Source organism: Procambarus clarkii, chromosome 64 (assembly GCF_040958095.1).
Source record: "Procambarus clarkii isolate CNS0578487 chromosome 64, FALCON_Pclarkii_2.0, whole genome shotgun sequence".
Classification (NCBI taxonomy): domain Eukaryota; kingdom Metazoa; phylum Arthropoda; class Malacostraca; order Decapoda; family Cambaridae; genus Procambarus; species Procambarus clarkii.
Genome location: NC_091213.1, coordinates 13,685,148 through 13,708,410, shown reverse-complemented (window position 1 = coordinate 13,708,410; position 23,263 = coordinate 13,685,148). Strand labels below are relative to the sequence as shown.

At 40.8% G+C, this 23,263-nt stretch overlaps 1 protein-coding gene across 1 annotated transcript; it reads left to right on the top strand.

Moving 5' to 3' along the window:
- The first annotated feature begins 1,910 nt into the window (after window positions 1-1,910).
- LOC138354731 (cytochrome P450 2L1-like) lies at window positions 1,911-11,199 on the top strand. Its single transcript, XM_069309197.1, has 11 exons — window positions 1,911-2,177; window positions 3,881-4,060; window positions 4,461-4,551; window positions 6,425-6,558; window positions 6,973-7,191; window positions 7,647-7,846; window positions 8,171-8,282; window positions 9,239-9,419; window positions 9,624-9,741; window positions 9,993-10,137; window positions 10,339-11,199. The coding sequence occupies exons 2-11, from the start codon at window positions 3,979-3,981 to the stop codon at window positions 10,521-10,523; spliced, it is 1,467 nt and encodes a 488-aa protein (XP_069165298.1). The 5' UTR covers window positions 1,911-2,177; window positions 3,881-3,978; the 3' UTR covers window positions 10,524-11,199.
- The last annotated feature ends 12,064 nt before the right edge of the window (window positions 11,200-23,263 follow it).

Below are 23,263 nucleotides of genomic sequence, written 5' to 3'. Positions count from 1 at the left end.
GAAGGCTATTACTGCTTCTCTCACATTTTTACGTCGGACATCCTCAGCGCTCAGACCAAACACTCTCCCGTTGCATGTTGAAAGTGAAAAGAAATTTCGTACAATGAAAATATTTACATAAGGGCGACATCGCGAGCTTCACGCCAGAGAGGGGTGAGGGGCTCGTCACCTCTCCCGAGGAGTGAGACGAGGCACGTCCACACGTCACATAATTTAGATACTGACGAGTGAGGCAGCTCATCCCTTTTTTGGAGGATTCAAAGACGTTTATTAAACTGTTAGAACATCATTTCCCCCAGTTAGCTCGGCCTGTATTAATCCAAAATTAAACTTCACTTTATTTTACAACCTTCGCTTAATAATATTACAACCTTCGCTAAATATTACATCCCCTGCTTATTAGTATTGCAATCTCTTCGAGTATTACTATAATAATTGCCGTTATCACATGCTCCTAAAATGATAAGTACTGAGAGCAACTATTCGGTCGAATGTACTATTGGACCTAAACAAAAAAAATCACGTTTTGTACTATTAATTTTATTGTCCGAGAAAAAGCTAAAAACCAAACTAAAACATTCTTGGGTCTAGTAATGATGTTCTTATTGCTATAAGAACTATTATTTCGGAAGAATATGTTGCTGTAGCTCTGCAATAGCAACTAAAATGCACAACTGTTTTTTCCTCTACCACAATCCACAACCACAGTTAGTATCATGAGCACTACCACGACTGTAACTTGTTTTGCTGCATCATCTTCACAACAAACAACACAACAACTATCTATTTCCTCCCTCAACACTAATATACAGGTCTCCATAAATCCACCACCACAACCAGTTAAACCGCAATTACCACAATCCCATTACAGTAACATAACCACTACCACAAGCACCACTAACATTATCACCACAGCTACCACCAGCATGAACATCACCACAACTACCACCATCACAGCCACCAGCTAGTAGTCTGAGCATCACCAGACTCTACAAGCTGTCCCCAAAGGACACCTTTCTCCACGACGCCAAATTACTTGCGACAACCCCTCAATATGTTGACTTTATTAGACCTGAGACGACAAGTGAAGGTGACGGAGTTGTCGATGTTCGGGACAGTGACGGATGGTGATGTGACAGTGTCGGGATGGTGGTGATGATGGTGAAGGGAAAGCAGATTATATGGAGGTTTTTCTTACCCTTTTCTTTGGACAGGAATATGCCTTCGCGGGCCACAAGAATCTGGCTGGTCCGCTAAAGTATTACTCACTTCTGTCTTAGGCAATTGATGAGTATTAACGACTCTGATATTTGATTGTGCTATTAACTGATTATATGTTTAAATGACTTTCGAACATTTCTTTATTGAGATTTGATAAAGTGGCAGGAAAGTGAAGGAGCAGATCATTGGGATTTCTATGATTTTATGAAATTTTGTACATGATTTTGACAAAGAATAAATCATTTCATAGATGTGTTAAGGAAAAACAAATGGTTTCGTGACACAAGTCATAATGTCATAAATAGTTAGATGACAGACTCTAGTAAACTAATGTATATTATGCTCCTATTTATAGTGCAGGGTTTGCCAACCTCGTTAACAAATCACGAACAAAAATGTATTAGAGAGCACTATTAGAGAGCAAGATACATAGATAGATAGGGAGAGAGAGAGAGAGAGAGAGAGAGAGAGAGAGAGAGAGAGAGAGAGAGAGAGAGAGAGAGAGAGAGAGAGAGAGAGAGAAGGGGAAACTCGGGTACATTATTAAACTTACTTCACTTACCGGAAGCGGTAAAAACAGGCAAGCACACTCTTGCACCCTTCACTCTTGCCAACACTCCTGGCGAGTTTTGGCAACAGTGCCAACGGCCACACACTTATCAGGCAGCGTTGCTCCCGACAACACACCCAGTCACACTCATCAGAAAGTTGGTGACTGCCCCCTGACACCCTACGCAGTTATCAGGGCGCCGGAATTTGGCTATTTACACCATACGCAGTCATTAGAGTGCTGACATCATTAAGACAGTCGATTAAGGCAGTGTCTGGGATGCTCCCGGACGCAGGTTCGAATCCTCGTCACCGCCCTTGTTGATTTGTTCATTAGAGTGCTGGTGTCCGACTCCTGACTACAAAGGAAGTTCTCTCAACCAGATACTGACATATCTACTCCAAAGGTTAGTCGAACTTGTCCTTCACAAATGCCTATATTTGTAAAGGACAAATGAATTTATGTACGTAGATTATATATTGTCTACGTGCATAAATACATATATATACTAACAGGCAATCATTCATATTCATAAATGCATGCACTCACACATAAAACATACAATCATACGCATATAAATTTATGTATATATATTTTGTTCTGGTCGTTGTAATGCAGGGATGCAATCAAATATATGAGGAAATGATGAGTGATGATTGTCATGTTGGATGGATTGTCATATATGGGATGTGTCCCATGTATGAGTTTGGGTGTGGGGGGGGATGTGTGGGTGTAGGGGGAAGTGTGGGTGGGACGAGACGTGTGGAGGTAACACAGTGTGAGTGTAAGGAGCATTTTAATCAATATTCTTTCATTTAAAACTTATGAATCATATGTAACCTACATACATATATGTACTGTATATTATATATATAATGTACATCCATATGTATGTGGTACATACATACATACTGATGCTTCTGTCAACGGTCAGCGAGAGAATCTGTGTGTCGGAGTCACCAATGAGCTCCTTGTTTACAAGCCACTGAGGCAATGCTCAAATTAGAGACAGGATAACATAATTATATGAGGAAAAACACTTAAGTGAGGAGAGAGAATGCGTACGACATTTTCTAACGTCACGTGCAGGGCTGCCAGGCGCAAGGTTTGTGTTAAAAATAGTTTAAATTAACGTAAAACTAGTCTGTGCTATTGAAGAATTGATATTCTGTCCCATTCCTTCAAATTTGTTATTTATTTTCTATTAAACTCATTGCTAAATGTTCTATTTTTTTTAAATACAATTAACTTTCGCAATTTATTTTCGAAGAATGAGATTTTAGTTCAACTGTGGCGATTGAGTGAATAATAAATGAGAGAATCTTCACTCAAACTATAACAACAGAAGCTAATATGGACATAGAACCAGCCAGAACTACGAGTAGGCGGAACAAGCGTCTGATATGTTTTGCTGAGTGACGCCCTTGTCCTTGAGACCACAGCCAGGAGTGGAACAAGGATCATGAGAAGCGGATGTCCTAGCAACCTAGCAACCACGGCCCGCTCAGCACAGCAAAGGTGCTTCTGATTAATAACATGTAAGTCCAATATGGACTTAAATTTGTTTACGTTAGTCGGTATTTGACTTGTATAGCATGGGCTGCAAGATGGGGTTGACCTGCTTGTGTATCTCAAGCTCCAGATTCCCTCGCTTGTGGCCTGATAACTTACTAAACGATTTACAAAGCATCTATTATACAATAGATAATAGAGAGCTCTGTCAAATACATCTATTATTTTATATCTAATGATTGGGCCTGCAAGAAACGAGACTGTGGCCCTACTGACATATGATAAGTGTCCAAAAAGAGAGTGAAACCTAGCATCCGATGACAGGATCTCTCCAGATAGAGAGATTCATTCTGCCTCCCATACAATTTATGCGACGTATGCAATGGAGACGATATACAACTAGCAACATATCTCTAGTGGCCGGGAAGGTCTGAAAGTGGGATAGGGTAGTAGATCAACCCGTCCTCTTGAGCCGTCAGTCAGCTGCCATTCTTCTTATTTTTGTTAGGGGCTCCGTGGAACAGTCTTTGACAACAAATGATATTACTACATACTCTAAGAGTGTAGGGAAAATATGCACTTTCTCTTAATCCGCAGGTGACGGTGTGTTGCCGCAGGGGACGGTAACTTGCCGCAGGCGACGGTAACTTGCCGCAGGCGACGGTAACTCCCAACAGCAACAGCTTCACGTCATCATGTGGTTGGAGGTGGTGCTGTTTGTGGTGCTGGTGGTGCTGCTGCGGTACTGGTTCCTCAGGCCCAAGGGCATGCCCCCAGGTGAGTCTTGGTGCCCTTGTGCTGTACCCCAGGGAGTAACTAAGTGCTATTCCTCAGTGGAGGTCAACGCCAGGTTTCATACCCCGGTCGGTCACTCTACAATAGGGATCATCAGGTCCTGCTTCCCAGAATTCATAAAGTATTTGTACCCCTTGATATCATCTAAAGGTATTGTGTCCCATAGAATCATACACATGTATTACACCGCCTGAAACCGTCACTAAGGGCTGTTGAAGTTCATGAATCACAATATATAAGATTGTTTTAAGTGTGTCTTGAGTGTGTGTGTATATGTGTGTAAGCAGAAGTCTCTGTGACGCGTTCCTTCGCCATTCCATACGATTGTAATGGCCATGGAAGGTCAACACGCCAGTATTGACACGCTGTATTCTTTCCTCAGGTCCGCTGGTGATCCCATACCTGGGGAGCACCCCCATTTTCTCCGTCAACCAAGTGAGGCCCCTCAGAAAAAAGTACGGTGATATATTCAGGTAAATTTATGATTGATGTTCCTTATAGTTTTGTAAGTGTAGTCAACTTGTTTTTTTTTTTTTTTAGAAAACTTATTTATTATTGATGGTATGCATTTTTGCTGTTTGCACAGTTATCTGTTTATTTATTTTTTATTTTTTGTAAAATACATATAGACCACCAGTGTGTCGTATGTGATGAAGAGGCTGGATGCGAGCCACTGGGTTGGTGAATTAAATATAATCTTATTAAATTTGTGGCTCAGTCTAGCAATCATTCAACAGCTTTAGATACGTCTGTCAAGGACCTCGTATTATTATTATTATTATTATTATTATTATAAATAATGGTTTTAAATCTCACTTAGCTTACAAAATCTCTCAAAAAATCAGTTTTGAGGGAACATTGTCTCTTAAGTATTTTCAAAGTCATGTTACACAAGCTAAGTTGAGAATAATACGAACGTAATACAAACAGTGATATAAATTTTTAAATGAGTAAATGAAAAGCAAACTGCCGTTATATCCAGTTAAGTTAGCCCACCCTAATGCTAAAACATTATCCTGCAACGCAAGGCAATTTTGTTTAAAGTTTTAAAAATAAATTTTTCATTATATTTTGACCGTGACTATACCATTAACCCTCGCTACTGTGATGCTGGGGTTTTACTCTTAAACACTATGTCTGTTGGTCTGCTTACGCACCATATCATGTTATATAAAGCCGAATTTTCATTATAGTTTTCTAGTCAAATTTCTTATGGAATGATTAAGCTTTAACAAATTATACATAGTTTTAACAAATTACAAAAAAAATCAACATAAAAATTTAATCAAACCTAACCTAACACAACTAAGTCAGTATTTCATGTTCTTAATATAGAGTATTAATATTATTTGGAATTAATCAATTTGGAAAATAATGTTTGACACTAATGGAAAATCCCTGTTAGGCAAATCGGGCCTTGCATACTAAGCCAAATAGTGAAATTCTGGCTATTAGGTAGGACATACATACATATATATCTTATACATACTCAATAAAATAGAGGGGAATACCACCTCTGGTTGGAAGAAGGAGACCCATAGCCTCAGAGAAAAGCACATACAACGCACTAGAAGGAATGTTTGGGTCCCCTCCAATACAGTTTCCAAGTTCTTTTGTCCTGCCTTCCCCTTTCTGAGCTTCGTTTTACTTTCTTAGATATTCAAAAGTTACAAATCAATACATTGACGAATACAAAGCGTAGTTGAAAGCTGTGAATGTCTTGGAATTCCTCTGTTTCTGGACAGGAACCAAGGACGCAGCAAACGTTTCCTTCTCTGGATCGCCATACTAAGGCGCTGAAACGGCCAGCTCTTGGGTCTCTGGTGGTGTCAATGAGCCTAGAACCCAATACTTTGAAAAAGCTCAAGCCACTCCCACCCCAGGAGTCGAGCGCCTTAGATACTATGGAAACAAAGGTGTATTGACCAGTTGTATATACTTGTTTGATTTTGCTGTTTTCCTGTGGTTGGCTGCACCACCTGCTTGAGCAGCACCGAGGTCATATGTATAGATTATATATAACTGGGTGGATACACATGTGTAGTCTCTCACCAGCTGTTTGCCCCTCTTCCAGGGGTATATTATGATGCCATCTCGGCGAAGTGCAGGATCGTTCGAGGTTTGCGCCATTAGGATGTTAGGTCCTCTCTCTGTTGGGCACTGAGCTGAGGCAAAGCTCCTTTTGATGTTCATAACTTCGTTGTATCTTTCATGCCAGTCCTTGGAGCTTCCGCAGTGTAGCCCATGCAGTTCATATTGGTTTGTTACCACTTGTGTGATATTTCAACTTCAAGCACATTGTTTCTTTAAGGTTATTCGCTATTTTATTCCCATATCTGATTACAGGACTGAGCTGGGATCGCATAAGATAATGTTCCTGTGTAACTACCGGCTCATCATGGAGGCTTTCAGCAAGCAGGAGATGGCTGACAGGCCCTTCATGCCCATGTGCAACAGGATGACAGATGGAGTGGTCGCAGGTGAGTCCTCACCCAAACATCTCGTACCGTACCGTAAGGGAGCCGGTCGGCCGAACGGACAGCACACTGGACTTGTGATCCTGTGGTCCTGGGTTCGATCCCAGGCGCCGGCGAGAAACAATGGGCAGAGTTTCTTTCACCCTATGCCCCTGTTACCTGTAATTAAAATAGGTACCTGGGTGTTAGTCAGCTGTCACAGGCTGCTTCCTGGGGGTGGAGGCCTGGTCGAGGACCGGGCCGCGGGGACACTAAAAGCCCCGAAATCATCTCAAGATAACCAAGATAACCTTAATATTTAAGGATTCATGAAGAGGATTTGAGAGATTTTGTATATCATCCGTGATAGCTTCGTCCAATTAGGGACTATTTGATTACTGTGGATCCCCAATCAGGTTAACTGTGTTGGTCTTGCAGGAGTGATCATGACCAATGGGGAGAGGTGGCAGAACGCTCGTAACTTCCTGTTGCGTAACCTGAAGGACCTGGGCATGGGCAAGACCTACCTGGAGGACGCCATCCTACAGGAGGCCAACATGTTGGTGGAGGACCTGAAGACATATACCGGAGCGCCAACACCCTTCCCCAAGTCCATCAACATTGCGGTCCTCAACGTCGTGTGGCAGATGGTGGCAAGTAAGTCCATCTTAGGCGCTACACCTCAGAACGCACTCAACTCTACTAGCTAAACTATAAGTTGTTCCTGGGTTACAGATAACTAAATATATAAACCGTGACTCTCTGTTTATATATATGGAGTTTAAAGCATAAGATTTGATCTTAAACTTAAAAATGCAAATGTAAGAAAATTCGTATTAAAAATGCCTCTATTTGAATGTAAGTTATGATAATTTTAATGTAATTTTTTAGGAACTCGCTGAACAAAACATAAATTTAATAATTTTACCGGAACATTATAATGAGGGTCAGATGGCATTGCATAAATCGCTACAGAACACCTTATAAATTGCGACGGGCGATGTTTACCTCTCAATGAACCCCATAATGCTGTATATTACTATAGGACATATACGATATAGCATCATATACAATAATTAACGCTGATGGTGAATAATGGAGCCGTTCCTCAGGCAAAAGGTACGACCTGGCTGATGAGGAAGTCATGTCTTTGATGAAGCTGATGAAAGACTTCGAAAACATGCCGGCGCTCGTCATGCTGTGTGAGAACATCCCCTGGCTCAAGATGTTCATTCCAAAGTTCCTAAGGGGAAGCCTTCTTCACGAAGATATGCTTAACAATTTGAATAATGAGTCAATACGATTAACGAGGGTGAGTAGTTAATGAAAGTTTTCACTCTTTTTCTTTCTCTATCGTTATGGATGATGGTAGTAGTGCCTTGCCCTTGTTCCCTGTAGTGGGTGAAGATGGTGTTTACTATGAAACGTCTCCAAATGGATATTTAAACTTTCAGTGGATGATGCAGGTGGTGGCAGGTTGCCCTGGAATGTCTCCTGTTACATGATAACTTTTCCTGAGTGGCTGAGGGTGATCCTGGACGAGGAGCTTCACAATGAGGCACTGTATACATGATCATTGTCTGCGGAAGGTATCGTTCTCTCGGGTCGTCCGTGTATACATGTATCCTCTCTGCAGGAGATGGTGGCCGAGCATCGGGCCGAGCTCGACCCAGATAATCCTCGGGACGTCGTGGACCAGTACCTTGTGGCCATGGACTCCAAAGATGACATTGCCAAGTTCTTCAGCGGTGAGTCAAGCGTTGATTTGTCTGATCTGTAAGCGAATGAAGGGACACACAGACAATCGCACCTGGGGACCAAAGAGCCAGAGCTCAAACCCCGCAAGCACAACTAGGTGAGTACAACCAGACCACAAGACATATACACAGATATTCATAGAGACAGACAGACAGACAGCAATGGAGCGAGGCCCAGCATTCACACGAGGAACAAAAACACACGTATTCGCCCATGCACCAACATGCAGAAGCGTAGTATCCCCCACCTGCATGCACAAACGGACCCACAACCACCTACAAACACACACTGACCCACTCCCACCCACAAGCACATACGCATCTACACCCATCTAGATTCACACGCGCACTCACACCAGCCGTCCTGCACACACACACACACACATTCCTTCCACACACCCTACCCGTCTCCTACCCACACACACCTTTTTTTGAGTTAGCTTAAGGAGTCTCTTTTGAGAAAGTGTCAAAAGCTTCCTGGCATTGCAGGAAAATGCAGTCGAGTCAACCCTTTCTCTCTGCTGTTTGAGTGTTGTCATCTCGCCCTCAACTCTCATGAGCTAGTCAAGCCTGATTTCCCTTTTTTTGAATCCCTGTTGATCCCAACCCTGTCCCAATACACACTCTCCCTATGTTCACCTACAAACACTCCCCATTTTCTCCTGCAAACACACCCATTCTCCAGCACATTCGCCCTTCCCTCAACTTCTCCCTACTTAGATAACCTTAAAATCCCCATTAACCCGCAATATTTAATGAGGCTAACCCCAAGAGTCTGGCCTCCAGCACGTGTAAATTTATTTGTGATTTACACATATTTACGTTTGTCTTTATATATTTAATTTTACATAAGATTTTTCACAATATACTCACGTAATAAGTTACAATGATAAGACTTAAAACCATGTTCAGCTATTGTCTGTAAAAAATATAATTTTATCCACTAGAAAAGGATCTTATGAGAAACATGATGGACCTCTTTTTTGCTGCCTTCGACTCTACGTCGAGCATGTTACGTTGGATCATCCTGTACATGGCCAAGTACCCCGAAGTCCAGCGACGCGTGCAGCAGCAGATAGACGACGTCGTCTCGCGAGACACCTTGCCGTCCACCCAACACAAGTCCAGGTAAGTCCAGGTACGTCCCGGGAGACACCTACCAACACCTTTAAATTTATATATAAATATATCACACACACACGGTACTGCTATGTGGCGAATACCATGTTGTAATTGCCTTGGAAGCATTCAGTTTTTTAAATTATTTATAATTCTATGTATTATATAATTCATGTCTGTTGAATAGGGTCGCTATAAGACGCAATGTTCCAGGCTGCCTGTGGTTGAGGCGATGATTCACGAGGTACTCCGTCAGAGCTCAATCATACCTCTGGGGTTCACTCACGCTACGAACTCCGACCTCCATCTGGAGGGCTACTTCATCCCGAAGGTAAATTCTCTCCACCTCTGTCTCCCCCTTGTCTCTTCCCCTCTCTCTCTCCCCTCTCTCTCCCCCTCTCCCAATTCACTCACTGATCCACTCCTCGCAAGTTTCTCGTGTATTTCGTTCCCAATATCATGCAACAGGCGCTGATGAAACACTGAGAGTGTTCTATTGTGTCATTACCAAGAGTTTACTATCCAATATCTTGCACCATTAGGTGTTGAAACACTGAGAGCGTTGTGTTGCGTCCTCTACAGGGAAGTTGGGTGTTCGGGTGTACTGTGTGTTGTAACGAGGACCCACAGTACTGGATGGAACCCGACCAGTTTAACATCGACCGGTTCTTAGACGCCGAGGGAAACTTCTCAGCGCAAAAGGAGGGCTTCTTGCCCTTTGGGCTGGGTAAGTGTTTATCCTTTCACTCTTTTGCTAAAATAAACAGTTTTTCTGTCGCAAAATCCGGTCATGAATAATGTATCTAAATATCTTGATTAACTATCTGAGAAGTGCATTGGAGAAATTAAAGATTTACGTGGTGTACTTCAAAGTTTGTGTACTAAGAGAGATATACTAAAATGTGTACTAAGAAGTACTTTGGCCCAGGTCGGAGGAGCTGCTTGGGGGAGGCGCTGGCCAGGATGGAGTTGTATGTTTTCACTGCCGCCATCCTCCAGAACTTCTCCTTCTCCGCCCCCGAGGGCTGCGAGATCGACCTTGAGCACGACAACAAGAATCCCTGTTTTCTGCGCTCAAAAGAGCAAAACATTCTCATTAGTTTAAGGATATAGCGACCCTAATGTAAACAATTGTGAGAATTCTTGCAGCTTAATAGTATCCACGAGTTGTATATATATATATATACTTATCCTCTGTTCTACAGGTGACGACTGTAGGTACCTAGCTTCTTGTGCACAGGTGACAATTGTAATTGCCAAGCATCTGTTCTACAGGTGACAATTAGAGTCACTGGTCTACGGGAGAATACAGTAATACAGGTCAATGTTATCGAGAGAGACAAGGCTCAACCGTCATTGACTCGGCATAAAATTTCACTCCCTTTATCTCGGGGTCTGCGGTAGGCCTAATCCAACAGCAGAAAGAAAAAGATAATTAAAAAAATTAACAAATTTCTTTTGTAATAGAATGTGAACGATATTTGTTACGTATTACTGACACAAATATGTGTGTCTTTATTTGCTATATGTATCTGCAGGATCGAGTTATTAGCTCTTGGACCCCGCCTTTCTAACCAATTTATTTTTCCTCTATTATGTCTACTACATATATTTCTTTCTAACATACGCACGTACACACACATCCCCAGAAAGCAGCCCGTAGTAGGTAGCCAACTCCCAGGTACCTATTTACTGCTAGGTGAACAGGGCTATCAAGGTGAAAGAAATTCTATACATTTGTTTTGTATAAGATATTTTACCCTCTTAATAAATTAAACAATGCACCGAGCTCACCGATTTAATATTTCCTAATCAGACCGCAGTAGTTTGTAATATGATTTTTCATGTCTGTTTTATATGTAGTGTGAATTTTCATATTATGAAAATTTTTCATATTATGAAAATTTTTCATATTATGAAAATTTTTCATATTATGAAAATTTTTCATATTATGAAAATTTTTCATATTATGAAAATTTTTCATATTATGAAAATTTTTCATATTATGAAAATTTTTCATATTATGAAAATTCAAGCATTTATAGAGCGATTAGGTCAAGTATATTTATCAATTGTTTATGTGTGTCGCAAGATGACACCAATATTTTTTGCCTATTATGGCTGAAGCATAACATAATTTTTTGACAATTTTGCGGAAATCTGTGAGTAATGTTATAAAATATGATAACTATTCTGAATTACTAATTATTTGTTATTATATTGCAAGATTCGTTGTTAGGAATCGCTTGGGCACTGTGACAAGAGAACCCTGGCTTTATTAATGCTTTTCCCGATTCCCCCCTTGTTGAGCATCAACCCAACAGCAATTACAGTTAAAAATTGAATTAGGCTAGCCCCAAACACCTATCCTCTAACCTTGTACATGCAGATATTCTAATTTACAAATTTTGATATTGAAATTTAAGCAAATTCCATCAAACATCTCCCAGGTAGCGACGTTTGGTAACAGTTTTCATTAAGAAGATCTCCGGATTTATAATTATTTAATATCCTCTCTCCACCCTTCCAGCGTCGCATACTACTTCCTCCTCTCCTCTCAGTTTACTTCCTTTTATTGAATATTTCCTCTCCCGTCCCTTTGAGCCAAAATTTATGGGTTTCATACTATGTTTCGTGTCCCTAGAGTTTCCAGTCACACGTTACAAGCAATTAAACAAAAGTGTGTTTTCTTCTCTGCTTGTCTTGCGTTTATTTTAATTCTCTCACTGATGTTATACTCTTTTTTCATTATTTGAGATAGATATATTATATATAATTATATATATATATATATATATATATATATATATATATATATATATATATATATATATATATATATATATATATATATATATATATATATATATATATATTACATTCGTAAGTATCCACGAAGTAAAAAATCAACTAGAACTCCAAACTTTTTCGTGTTTCAACACGAAATGTTCCAATTTTTTTTCCGTCTTGCATTCTTTGTCCGTCCATTACTGGTGTCTCTGCTTCTCCCCTCTTACTGTCTGTATCTTTCCACACTGTGTAGAACGTTTCCCTTCCTATTGACTTTGCCATTCCCTCCTCATGCTGTTTGTGTCTTTCCTCTCTGTGCCTTTCCCCTATTTTACTTTATTTTTCCATCTTACTTTCTTTAACTTTCTCCTCTGTCTCATTGCTCTAGCGTAGCTGAATTCGATTTCTTAGTGCACTTTACTTTCTTTTCATATTGTGTTTCCAAACTCTTTTCCCTTCATATTTTGAACTACTTTATTTTTTCTTTAGTTTTCATTCCTCTCCATGTCACGTTTATCGCCATTATTTATTATATCTTCTTTTTGTAATTAAATTTACTAACTTCTTTTTAAGTTGTCCTCGAGTTTTTAATATATATATATATATATATATATATATATATATATATATATATATATATATATATATATATATAATATATATATATATATATATATATATATATATATATATATATATATATATATATATATATAATATATATATATATATATATATAATATATATATATATATATAATATATATATATATATATATATATATATATATATATATATATATATAATATATATATATATATATATATATATATATATATAATATATATATATATATATAATATATATATATATATATATATATATATTATATATATATATATATATATATATATATATATATATATATATATATATATTATATTATACATATAATATTTTTCTTGTATATGTTTCCTTCGCCTAGTTCCCGCATATGTTTGTATTTATCTTAATACACTTCCCCTCTTCCGTCTTTATCTCTTCCTCTCTCTCTCTCTCTCCCTTTCCCCTCGCTCTCAATCTCCCTCTGCTCTATTTGTCCCCTCGCCGCGGGTATCACTTGTCGGTAATCAGATTTGGGTGACAGAGGCTGGAGGGTATACTCCCCTAGCCAGCCTGTCTCTCCTTTCTCACTTGCTCTCTCTCCCTCTTTCACTCTCTCTCTCTCTTGTCTCGTTGATTATTTTCCTATTTCCTCAGGCTATTCTTGTTACATTTCTCTGTTCCCCATATTTGCTCTTAACTTCCTATTCTCATGCAGCCACTTACCTATCCTAACCCCTCCCTTACTCTCCATCCTCCCACTACCCTATACTATTCCAATGTATACCTACTCACTGTCTTACACTATCCCCTACTTTTAACCCCAACCCATGACTGTACAACACCCTTCTCTGGCTCGCACCTCTTACCTTGAAGGACACGACACCGCCAAAGGCCTCCTAGGGGACCGTAAGTGTAGAGGCAGGTGTAAGTGTAGAGGCAGGTGTAAGTGTAGAGGCAGGTGTAAGTGTAGAGGCAGGTGTAAGTGTAGAGGCAGGTGTAAGTGTAGAGGCAGGTTACTGGAGTACAAGTATGGTCCTAACGATAGGTGGCCTCTCACCGTAGGCTTTCCTTACTCTGTGTGCATTTGTAGCAAATATTTCCTTGCTTTGTTTGCTGGCAAGTGTTTCCGAGTGTTTGCTTGTATTTGATAGCAAGTTTTGCTACTGTGTTTTCTAGCAAGTTTTGTTTCCTAAATCTTTAGATTTATTGCTTATTTTCTTCCACCTGTTGCCAACTAATTATGTCTCTAATATTATTTATAATCTTTTTCTCTACTTCCTCTACTCTTCTTTATATTCCCTCTACTCTGATAAATACTATTCTTCTTTATATCCCTATTTATTCATTATCTTACAGCTTCTTTACACAACTTTCTACTATATCTACTAGCTTTACCCTCCCACCTTCAGCTCACTCCACCTCTCCCACGTTTCCCCTCACTCTTCTCTTCACCCATATCATCCTCCTCTCCGGCTCCCATGTTCGACTCGCCAATCTCATCACTCCCCGTCGCGACCCTCACCTACCTAACAGGTAATTAGCACCTGAGGGGAGATACAGGTGCAGAGTAAGGGGATGACACCCTTGGGAGGGAGAGAGGGAGAGGAAGATACAGTAAGGAGGAGGAGGAAGGGAAGATACAGTGAGGAAAGGAAGATACAGTAAGAAGGGGAAGTACAATGAGGGAGAGGAACAACATTTTTTTATATACGTTCATGCTTTAACCAAAGTTTTTTTAGCGGGATCCTTGTTGGACAGGAAAGTTAGAGCTTAGTTAAGGAATGCTTAGAGGTGCAGGGAAGTGCAGGGAGGTGCAAGGAGGTCCAGGGAGAGGCTGGGAGGTGTAGGGAGATACTGGCATATGCTGGGAGGTACAGGGATATGCTGGGAGATACTGGGGTATGCTGGAAGGTGCAAGGAGGTGCTGGGAGGGAGGCTGACGACTAAAGGTGTTCAAGTGTCCGGATGAGAGAAGCACAGTGCGGCTAGATGCTCAAGCAAATTTTATACTGACACATTTTATCAGCGTCGGGTTTTATCAATAAATTTAATCTTACTTATTGTTGGTTCAGTAAACTTAAATTTATTTAATATTTTACTTATAATATTGAAATATTATACGTAAAATATTGGCGTATTCCAATATTTTAAGTAAATCATTAATTCAATTATATATTTAAAGGGAATTTATCCGACAAAGGCAAGCTAGCCTGAATTACGATCATCGATTAAAATATAATCGCAATAATTCGTAGGCATTATCAAGGAATAACATTTAAACCTGTCTACTAGACTCATGAGGAAATTTTCTGTTCAATTAGGACCATTTAATATGTAACTGTAATTACTAATAACATTTATTAGTCGTTTCAAACCTGATTACCTCGTGCACAGGTATGGAACGGGACTAGATCTTCTCTTGAACATCGTTGAAGCCGTTCTGCGTACCGAGAGGATAATTAAACTATTATTATACCGTCCTCAGCCTATAAAGTTTGATTATGCCTACACTTTACCGTTTATTTACAACACAAGACATGTTATGGCATGATACTGGTCTTAGATGGCATGATGGAGGCCTATGTGGCATGTTATAGGGTGTTGCTCCTAAACTTTAGGTTGTTTGGGGCGTAATTTTACACTATATTGGTCCTCTGTGGGTATTGTGGAAGAAATATTTCTCACAGGTGGTAGTAATGGTGGTGGTGGTGGCGCTGGTGGTGGTGGCGCTGGTGGTGCTAGCGCTAGTGGTGTTAGTGGTAGTGGTGATGCTGGTGGTGCTGGCGCTAGTGGTGTTAGTGGTAGTGGTGATGCTGGTGGTGATGGCGCTAGTGGTGTTAGTGGTAGTGGTGATGCTGGTGGTGATGGCGCTAGTGGTGTTAGTGGTAGTGGTGATGCTGGTGGTGATGGTGTTAAGTGGAGATGAAAGCGCTTGTCGAGGTAATGACGCAAGTAATAGTAATGACGTTGATACAGGTGAAGGTGGAGGTGTTGGCAAGGATTGGCAACAGGATGGCAGTGTTCGGAAGGGGGAGCGAGGGAAGGTGATAGTTCTAACAACATCTGAGTGACCTTGACCTTCGAATTCCAATGCCTCTTCTTGTATATTTGTATCTCAAGTCCTAGTGTGCGGTTCCTGTGCTCACCGCCCATATCACACAAGAAGCTCAAGTACCACGACGAGATCTTGCCAGGGAGGATTGACTAGGCGTTAATCCATAACCTTATGCCCCTGTTTACCCAGCAGTAATTGGGTACCTGAATGTAAACTGATTGGCAAGTCGTGTTCAAGGGAAAACAAGAATCGAAAAGCCTACTGACAAGCTCTCAGCCCGTTAATAGGAGTGTAAAGAGTCAGGGAGATACAGAAACAGACAATTTCTATGTAAAAGAAAACAAAATGCATTCCAGTATTTTTCTGGTTCCCGATCCTCGTACTCAGGTATTTTTGCTTTAAATTATTGTAAAATATATTACAGGTCTAGTCCTCTTACTGAACACAATAAACTGTTAACACTATTGACCCCCAACGTGAAAATTGATGTTAAAGGAAGTTAATATCACCGAAATATTGACGCTTCTTGGGACTAATGAGCATTGGCTCCGCTAGGATAGGGTGGATGCTTAGGTTAGGTTAGGTTAGGTTAGATTAGGGTGGATGCTTAGGTTAGGTTAGATTAGGTTAGGTTAGGTTGGATGCTTAGGTTGTGATGCTTCTGGTTAGGTTAGGTTAGGTTAGGTTAGGTTAGGGTGGATGCTTAAGTTGTGATGCTTCTGGTTCGGTTAGGTTAGGTTAGGTTAGGGTGGATGCTTAGGTTAGGTTAGGGTGGATGTTTAAGTTGTGATGCTTCTGGTTAGACAAAAAGAACAGCATATATTACGGATAGGTAAGTAAGAGACCAGGCAACGCTCCCAGCATGCACTGTGGAGTATTGTTATTCATACTAAATCATCTTCAAGCTCTCGGGATACCCCTGGTGCACCCCTATTATTTGTTCCAATCATTTAACAGTGTAATAATAGCGCTTACTGTTTGCGTTACATATTTTTAGACGCAGACGTGAGCGTGTGGGTATATGTGGTCGGTGTTCAATCCCCGATAGTCCAAGTTGTTGGGCACCATTCCTTTACTCCCAGGTCCCATCCCCAATACTTATCCTGACCCTCCTTCCAAGTGCTATATAGTCGTAATGGCTTGGAGCTTTCCCCTGATAATTCCATCGTCCATCGATAATACTCCACAACCCGAACCTAATTTGGGTAATCTCCGGGAATTATATTTGCCGCATGCGGCTCCCAGAGGGGGTGATGCCCGCCACCTGTTGGCGGGAATCTCTCAATCTTTTACACTAATTTATGCCACAAGGAGGATTAGAACGTCAACTTAAGAGATTAATTAAATAATAATTTAGTGGCAATAAACGTGGGTAGTGCAATTAATGAGAAAGCGATTAGGAGTGATAAAGATAAGAGAGAGAACTGGAGGAAGAGCTAGAAACAGAGAGAGAGAGAGATGCTGCATCAGATAGCCAGAACCATAAGAGAGAGGGCTAGGCAATCCTGTCCGAGTTATCGTCATCATGATGAATGTTCTCAACATTGAAACCCACAACCTACAGCTGTTGAGCGGCTCCTGGCCACTCGGTTCCTTGGCAAGGATTACTTTTATGGGAAGCGAGATGGAGATGCATTGGTGGTCTCAGTTACAATGACAAAACTATGAGGCTTGTAGAATTTAATGTGTGTGTGTGTGTGTGTGTGTGTGTGTGTGTGTGTGTGTGTGTGTGTGTGTGTGTTTCGAGTTTCGAGCTATTAGCTTCGAGCTATTAGCTCTTGGACCCCGTCTATCTAACCATCAATTATCCAGTGTACTGATTTCAGACCTATTTCCGTGTCATATGTACTACACATATTTGTCTCTAACACACACACACATATCCCCAGCCCGTAGCAGCTGTCTAACACCCAGGTACCTATTTACTGCTAGGTGAACAAAAATATCAGGTGAGAGAAATTGTCCATTCGCTTCTGCCTCGATTGAGAATCGAACTCGGGCCCTTAGGATTACGACTTTTGTGGTGTATACTCGTGTGGTGTACTTGTACTGTACCCATATGTCTTGTAGTTTAATTGTCTGTTTCATCCAAGAAAACGTTAAGTCCTTCTTATCAAAAACAATATTTATACTGGAATTTCTTTAAATTGCTCTTTATATTTTTATTGAGAAACTCCGCAGGAGCCGTGCTGTGGATTCGAACCTATGTGCTGGGTATGCCCAATCGCCCAAACTAAACTATATCCAACACATAGGTTCGAATCCTTATTACAGCGCCTGTGGATTTTCACCCTGATATATATCACGTTACTGTGATTTATCTGTGTATTATTGTTATTAATATAAGTGAAACAATGATAAGTATAATAGTCCAGAAATTATTGTTGCTAATATTAATTATATTTATGTGTAACAATAAATGATTATTTTGCAATTATGATTTATTTAAGCTATGGAAAGCATTCTGATGTGTGATTTATACATAGATTAAAAGTAAAGACGGAAAGAGAAGTAGTTCTATGTCTCTTGCAGAGGAGCAAGGGGCAGTAGCCTCCGTCTCTTGCTGAGGAGAGAGGAAGAGAAGCATTTCTCCGCCAGCAACAGGGACTCAGGTTCCCTCCGACAGTGAATATTTCATGAGCGAGAGAAGGTTGAGTCCTAGAGCAAACAGCTTGATGGATCATTCGTCATTCCCTCTGTGAAGCAAAAAGCCCCCAGGAAGGTACTGTTTGTTAAAAGCCTCGGGAACCTCCAAGTATTGCAACACAAATTCAATATTAAATATCAGTTTGGTCTTCGAGTCCAAAGCCCGTGAGAGAGGAAATGTGTTATCTCAAGAGCGATGCTCGGCTGTCCTGAAGCCTCAGGGGAATCCCTGTCTGGAATCCTCATCGAATGGGATTCAATATTTCAGTCACTTGAAATATTTTCTGGTCTTCCTGTGCAGCAGAGGAACTACCTCATACAAACATTCCACCAGTATCACCTTTTAGAAGTCAGGTTGGCGAGGTTCCTCTTCTGTCAAGAGGATAGGAGACAGACTAAGCGTGTTTCATCTTGGAAGAGAAGGAAAAGTCACAGAGCCTTCTCGCATCTGGTTTAACTTTTCATTTATGCCTGGTAAAAGGATTAGTTAAGTGTAAATGCAGCACCAGTAACCTGATTGTCACTTTGACAAGGAATTATTGTTTAATTCATTAAGCGTTATCACTCGCTTCGCTCTAAACCACTTTTGTGTTCCTCACACATTTCCCAATTATTACCAATCCTCCTTTCTCATCATCACATACTAGTTATCGCACATACCTTCACCCTACTCCCATCCTCGATCTCAGTTGTCACACTCTGCATCCCTCACACGTCCTCGTCATCCCCCACACACCCCTTTCCTCATCCAACCTCCATCCTGCTCATGTCCCCCACCCCAACCGTTTCCACTCATGTTAATCTCTCCCGTCCCACTCTCTACACCCCCTGTTGCCCTCTACCTTATATTATCAGTTTAAAACAATATAAAAGTTAGGGGATTTTCATGAATTAAATCACATGTTCTGAAAGTTTGACCTTCTTGGTAGACACCAACTTGTAGCTGAACTTCCCACCTGCACTTTTACCTGCTCCACTCCATCGACTTTGGTCGGTACAGCGATGACCTCGCGTCCTGCTGGGTCGGTTTTCGATCCCCGATGGTTCTCTTAACACTTTTACGTACTATTAAGTCACACTGACTTAGCGCTTTCTCTCTTGATAAATTGTTTTCCTTCTTTGTGAATGTTCTATGACGTCAATTCTTCAGTGCATCAAAATGCAAACTGAATGATCTATACTCGCTACGACAGTCTAGGAAATCCTACAGTGATAACTGAGGCCCCAACTGAGGCCTCAACGCATTATAATTCCTATAGAGTCGTTAAAACGTTACTGTAGAGTTTTTTTCTCAGTGTGGTATTAGCAGGTGGGAGTGGAGCAGGTGGTCGGGTCATAATGGTGCTACTAAGACTCCTGCTGGTGACACGAGTCTTCTTGTCGGTGTTAATGGTCGCTCTTTGTCCTAGATGACACGTGAAGTCGACTCTATCTCTCTCTCTTTTTCTGTCAGCGACCCAATTTGTCGACGCCACTCTTTAAATATTCGCCCTGTCGACGACTCTATCGACGACCCATCTGGTCGACGACTCTATCGACGACCCATCTGGTCGACGACGACTCTTTCCTGTCGACGACCCTTCCCTGTCGACGACCCCTCCCTGTCGACGACCTCTCCCTGTCGACAACTCTGTTATGAACGGTACAAAACACGAAGTGGAAGAGATAACAAAAAGTACATAATATTGAATTGTAATTAAAAAATGCAGTTAATGGTATGTATATGGGAAGAATAGGAGCCATTAGAGTATAGCAGCCACCAGAACATAGAAGCTCACAGTATACAGTAACCCTTAGAATATTATAGATATATTAGCCCATGGAATATATCAGCCGTTAGAATATGGTGTTATGTTAAATTACATCATTACTTAAGAAATACATTTTAGTTTTCATAACCTCTCACTCTATGAATTAACTGCCCTCTCCCGTGAGCCGCTTTCAATCAATGTTGCGCCGAGAGACCCAAAATCAAGCTCAAGTCGTCATATTTGCCCATGATCAACAAATCGCCGACCTTCTTGCAATTTCCAATCAGGCGAAAACAAAGCAATTCGTGATTAATGCACTTTAATCTCCCCCCATTTGGCTTTTCTCTGACAGGCAAATTAGGAAACTTGTTTCGTGTAAATTCTTAGGGATTTTGGGTGTGGTTAGTGGCGTTCCCTTGAACACGGAACCGGTTCCTGCAGTGGCCGACGCGTGTGTTTCTACAGTTACAGTTCTGAGTAATTATTTTTAATTCTTGTTTACGAGGGTCGGTGTCCCTTTGTCGCCTGGATCTTTATATTTCTGGTAACGTGGTTCGTGTGGCGAGTCGCGGGGTTATGGTGTATGATATACACCGAACCGTTTGTATATATATGTAGTGTATGCCGTTTGGTGGAGAAGTTGAGGGTTATGACATGGGTTTGAGGGGTGACAGGGGTGATATGGTTGTAGTGTTGCTTGTGGTGGAGACAAAGGGTGTAATGGTTGGGGAAGACGCCTCCAAACACATTTCTCACGTTTCCAACCACTCACATTCCTCACCGAGTCCCCGGACTACTGTGTGGTCACCAACAAGTGTAAACAACTCAGGTAACAAGGAAATATTCTTGTGTAGACTCGAGATAGAAGGGGAAAGAGAGAAAGAGAAAGAGAGAGAGAGAGAGCACCTTCTACTTTAGGTTTCTGCTTAGGTGACAGCTGTCACTCCGGTTTCTCAGCATCTTACCTGCCGGAAATTCTCAGGTGTCAAGTTGTCTTCTGAGATGGAAGCAGTCTGACGGGAGAGGAAGAGGTCTGACGAGGTCTGATGAGGGACTTCGCGTACTCTGTGTGTGGTGAGGTACTGTATGTGTAATGAAGGATTGTGAGTACTGTGTGTTGTGAAGGATTATGAATACTGCATGTATTGTGAAGGATTGCGAGTGGTATGGCGAGAGATTGCGAGTACTGCTTCCTTTAACTGAACATTTGACATAGAAATAGAATATCAACTTGATACAAATGTACTGAAGCATCCCCTGTCATATAACATACTGATCGTATAATAATCACTATAACACATTATCCCCATTTAAAGACCTTCATATAATATCACATAATCATCACTTAATCCCCCCATATTATTCCCATATAATCCCCACCATATGTAGAACCAGGATTACCAAAGAGAACCTGTATTACTGAACCAGCACAGTCGTCACCTATGCGGACACTGTCGACCCACCGCACAGGGAGCTTACCCCCGCGGGGGAGGAGGACGTCGGAGGGGATAAAACACATTGTGTCAACACGTTCGGGAGAGAGGTGGGGTGAGATACGTAAATATCCTGGCCGTTGCAGCACTGGCGGACTCACTCGTAGCTGATTCACGGCGCAGCCGAGCGGCTGGAGAGTTTAATGGTACGTGAATATGGAATGGTCAGCTGGGAATTGGAATGAAATGGCGGGGACGTGGTAGGAAAGTTTGAATTTTGTTTGTGTGTGTGTGTGGAGGATTGTGGTTTGGGGGGAGGATTGGAGGATGGGAGGGGGGGGGGAGATGATTGAGTAGATATTTGTGTCTGATCAACATTGACTGTCTCGGTGGAGTGTTAGCGACTCGGAAACTGCAGTTAATGCATGACGTTTTCAATTTTAGTGACTTAAGGAAAACTGATGTTCGAATAGGTTTAAGACAGTTTGATTTTGAGAGACTAATTTTGAAAATTTTGCTTAGTAGATGTTGAATATAGCGTTGATATCTCCTTAACATGTTCGTTAACCATCACTGGATCACTCCCTTATCCTGTTCTTCAACACCCCGGTGGTTTTCCTGTTCTCCAAACACCAGGAAAACTTAATTAACCTGCTCTTCAAATCCTCGGTGATAATTCACTGTCACCCTGGGCTTTGTACCCTCAGGCTGCTGAAAAGTTTTTAATTCGCAAAGCAAAATTTTTCGAAAATGAAAAGTTCAAATCGTTCGTATATAATTATAAAGAATATTTTCGAATTTCATTAAAAAGATAAAACAAAGTATGTACTATACAGGCGATTAGTCACAATAACGTGGCTAACGTATGTTGACCAGACCACACACTAGAATATGAAGGGACGACGACGTTTCGGTCCGTCCTAGACCATTCTCAAGTCGACAATCGAATTGTCGACTTGAGAATGATCCAGGACGGACCGAAACGTCGTCGTCCCTTCACCTTCTAGTGTGTGGTCTGGTCATCAAAGTATGTACTACAATTTGGCTAGGGTAAATATATCAAAATGTTCGAAAGAATAATACAAAAATAATATATATATATAACATTCAAATATTTTTTGGAAGGAAGTTATCGTAAAAAAGTTATATTTCTATAATTTTTTTAGAGTACAAACATTTTTTTAAGGGGGGGGGGTGGATTGTAATTTGCTCTCCGGTGCCTCAAATGAAACAGTAACATCAAAATAATGCTTTTCTCTATAAATTTATATAAAAACAAATGAAAATGACGCAATAATTAGGTGCAAATTTTTAGATGACAAACTTTGGGTGAAAGTTTGTCAAAAAACAAGTAATTTGCTTTAAACTTTGAGAGTCTTGGGAGATAATGGAAAGATGCAAGAGATTCGGTGACTGAGGGAATAGACATCTTAGAGGTATAGCTTTTACAGGGTATGAGAGGAGGAGAATTAATGAGGAAAGGGAGTGAGGGAATAGAAGATACAGGTGGATAAACAGGGAACGAAGGCAGGAGGGAGAGAAAGACGGAGGAGTCTGATAACAGAAGTCTTC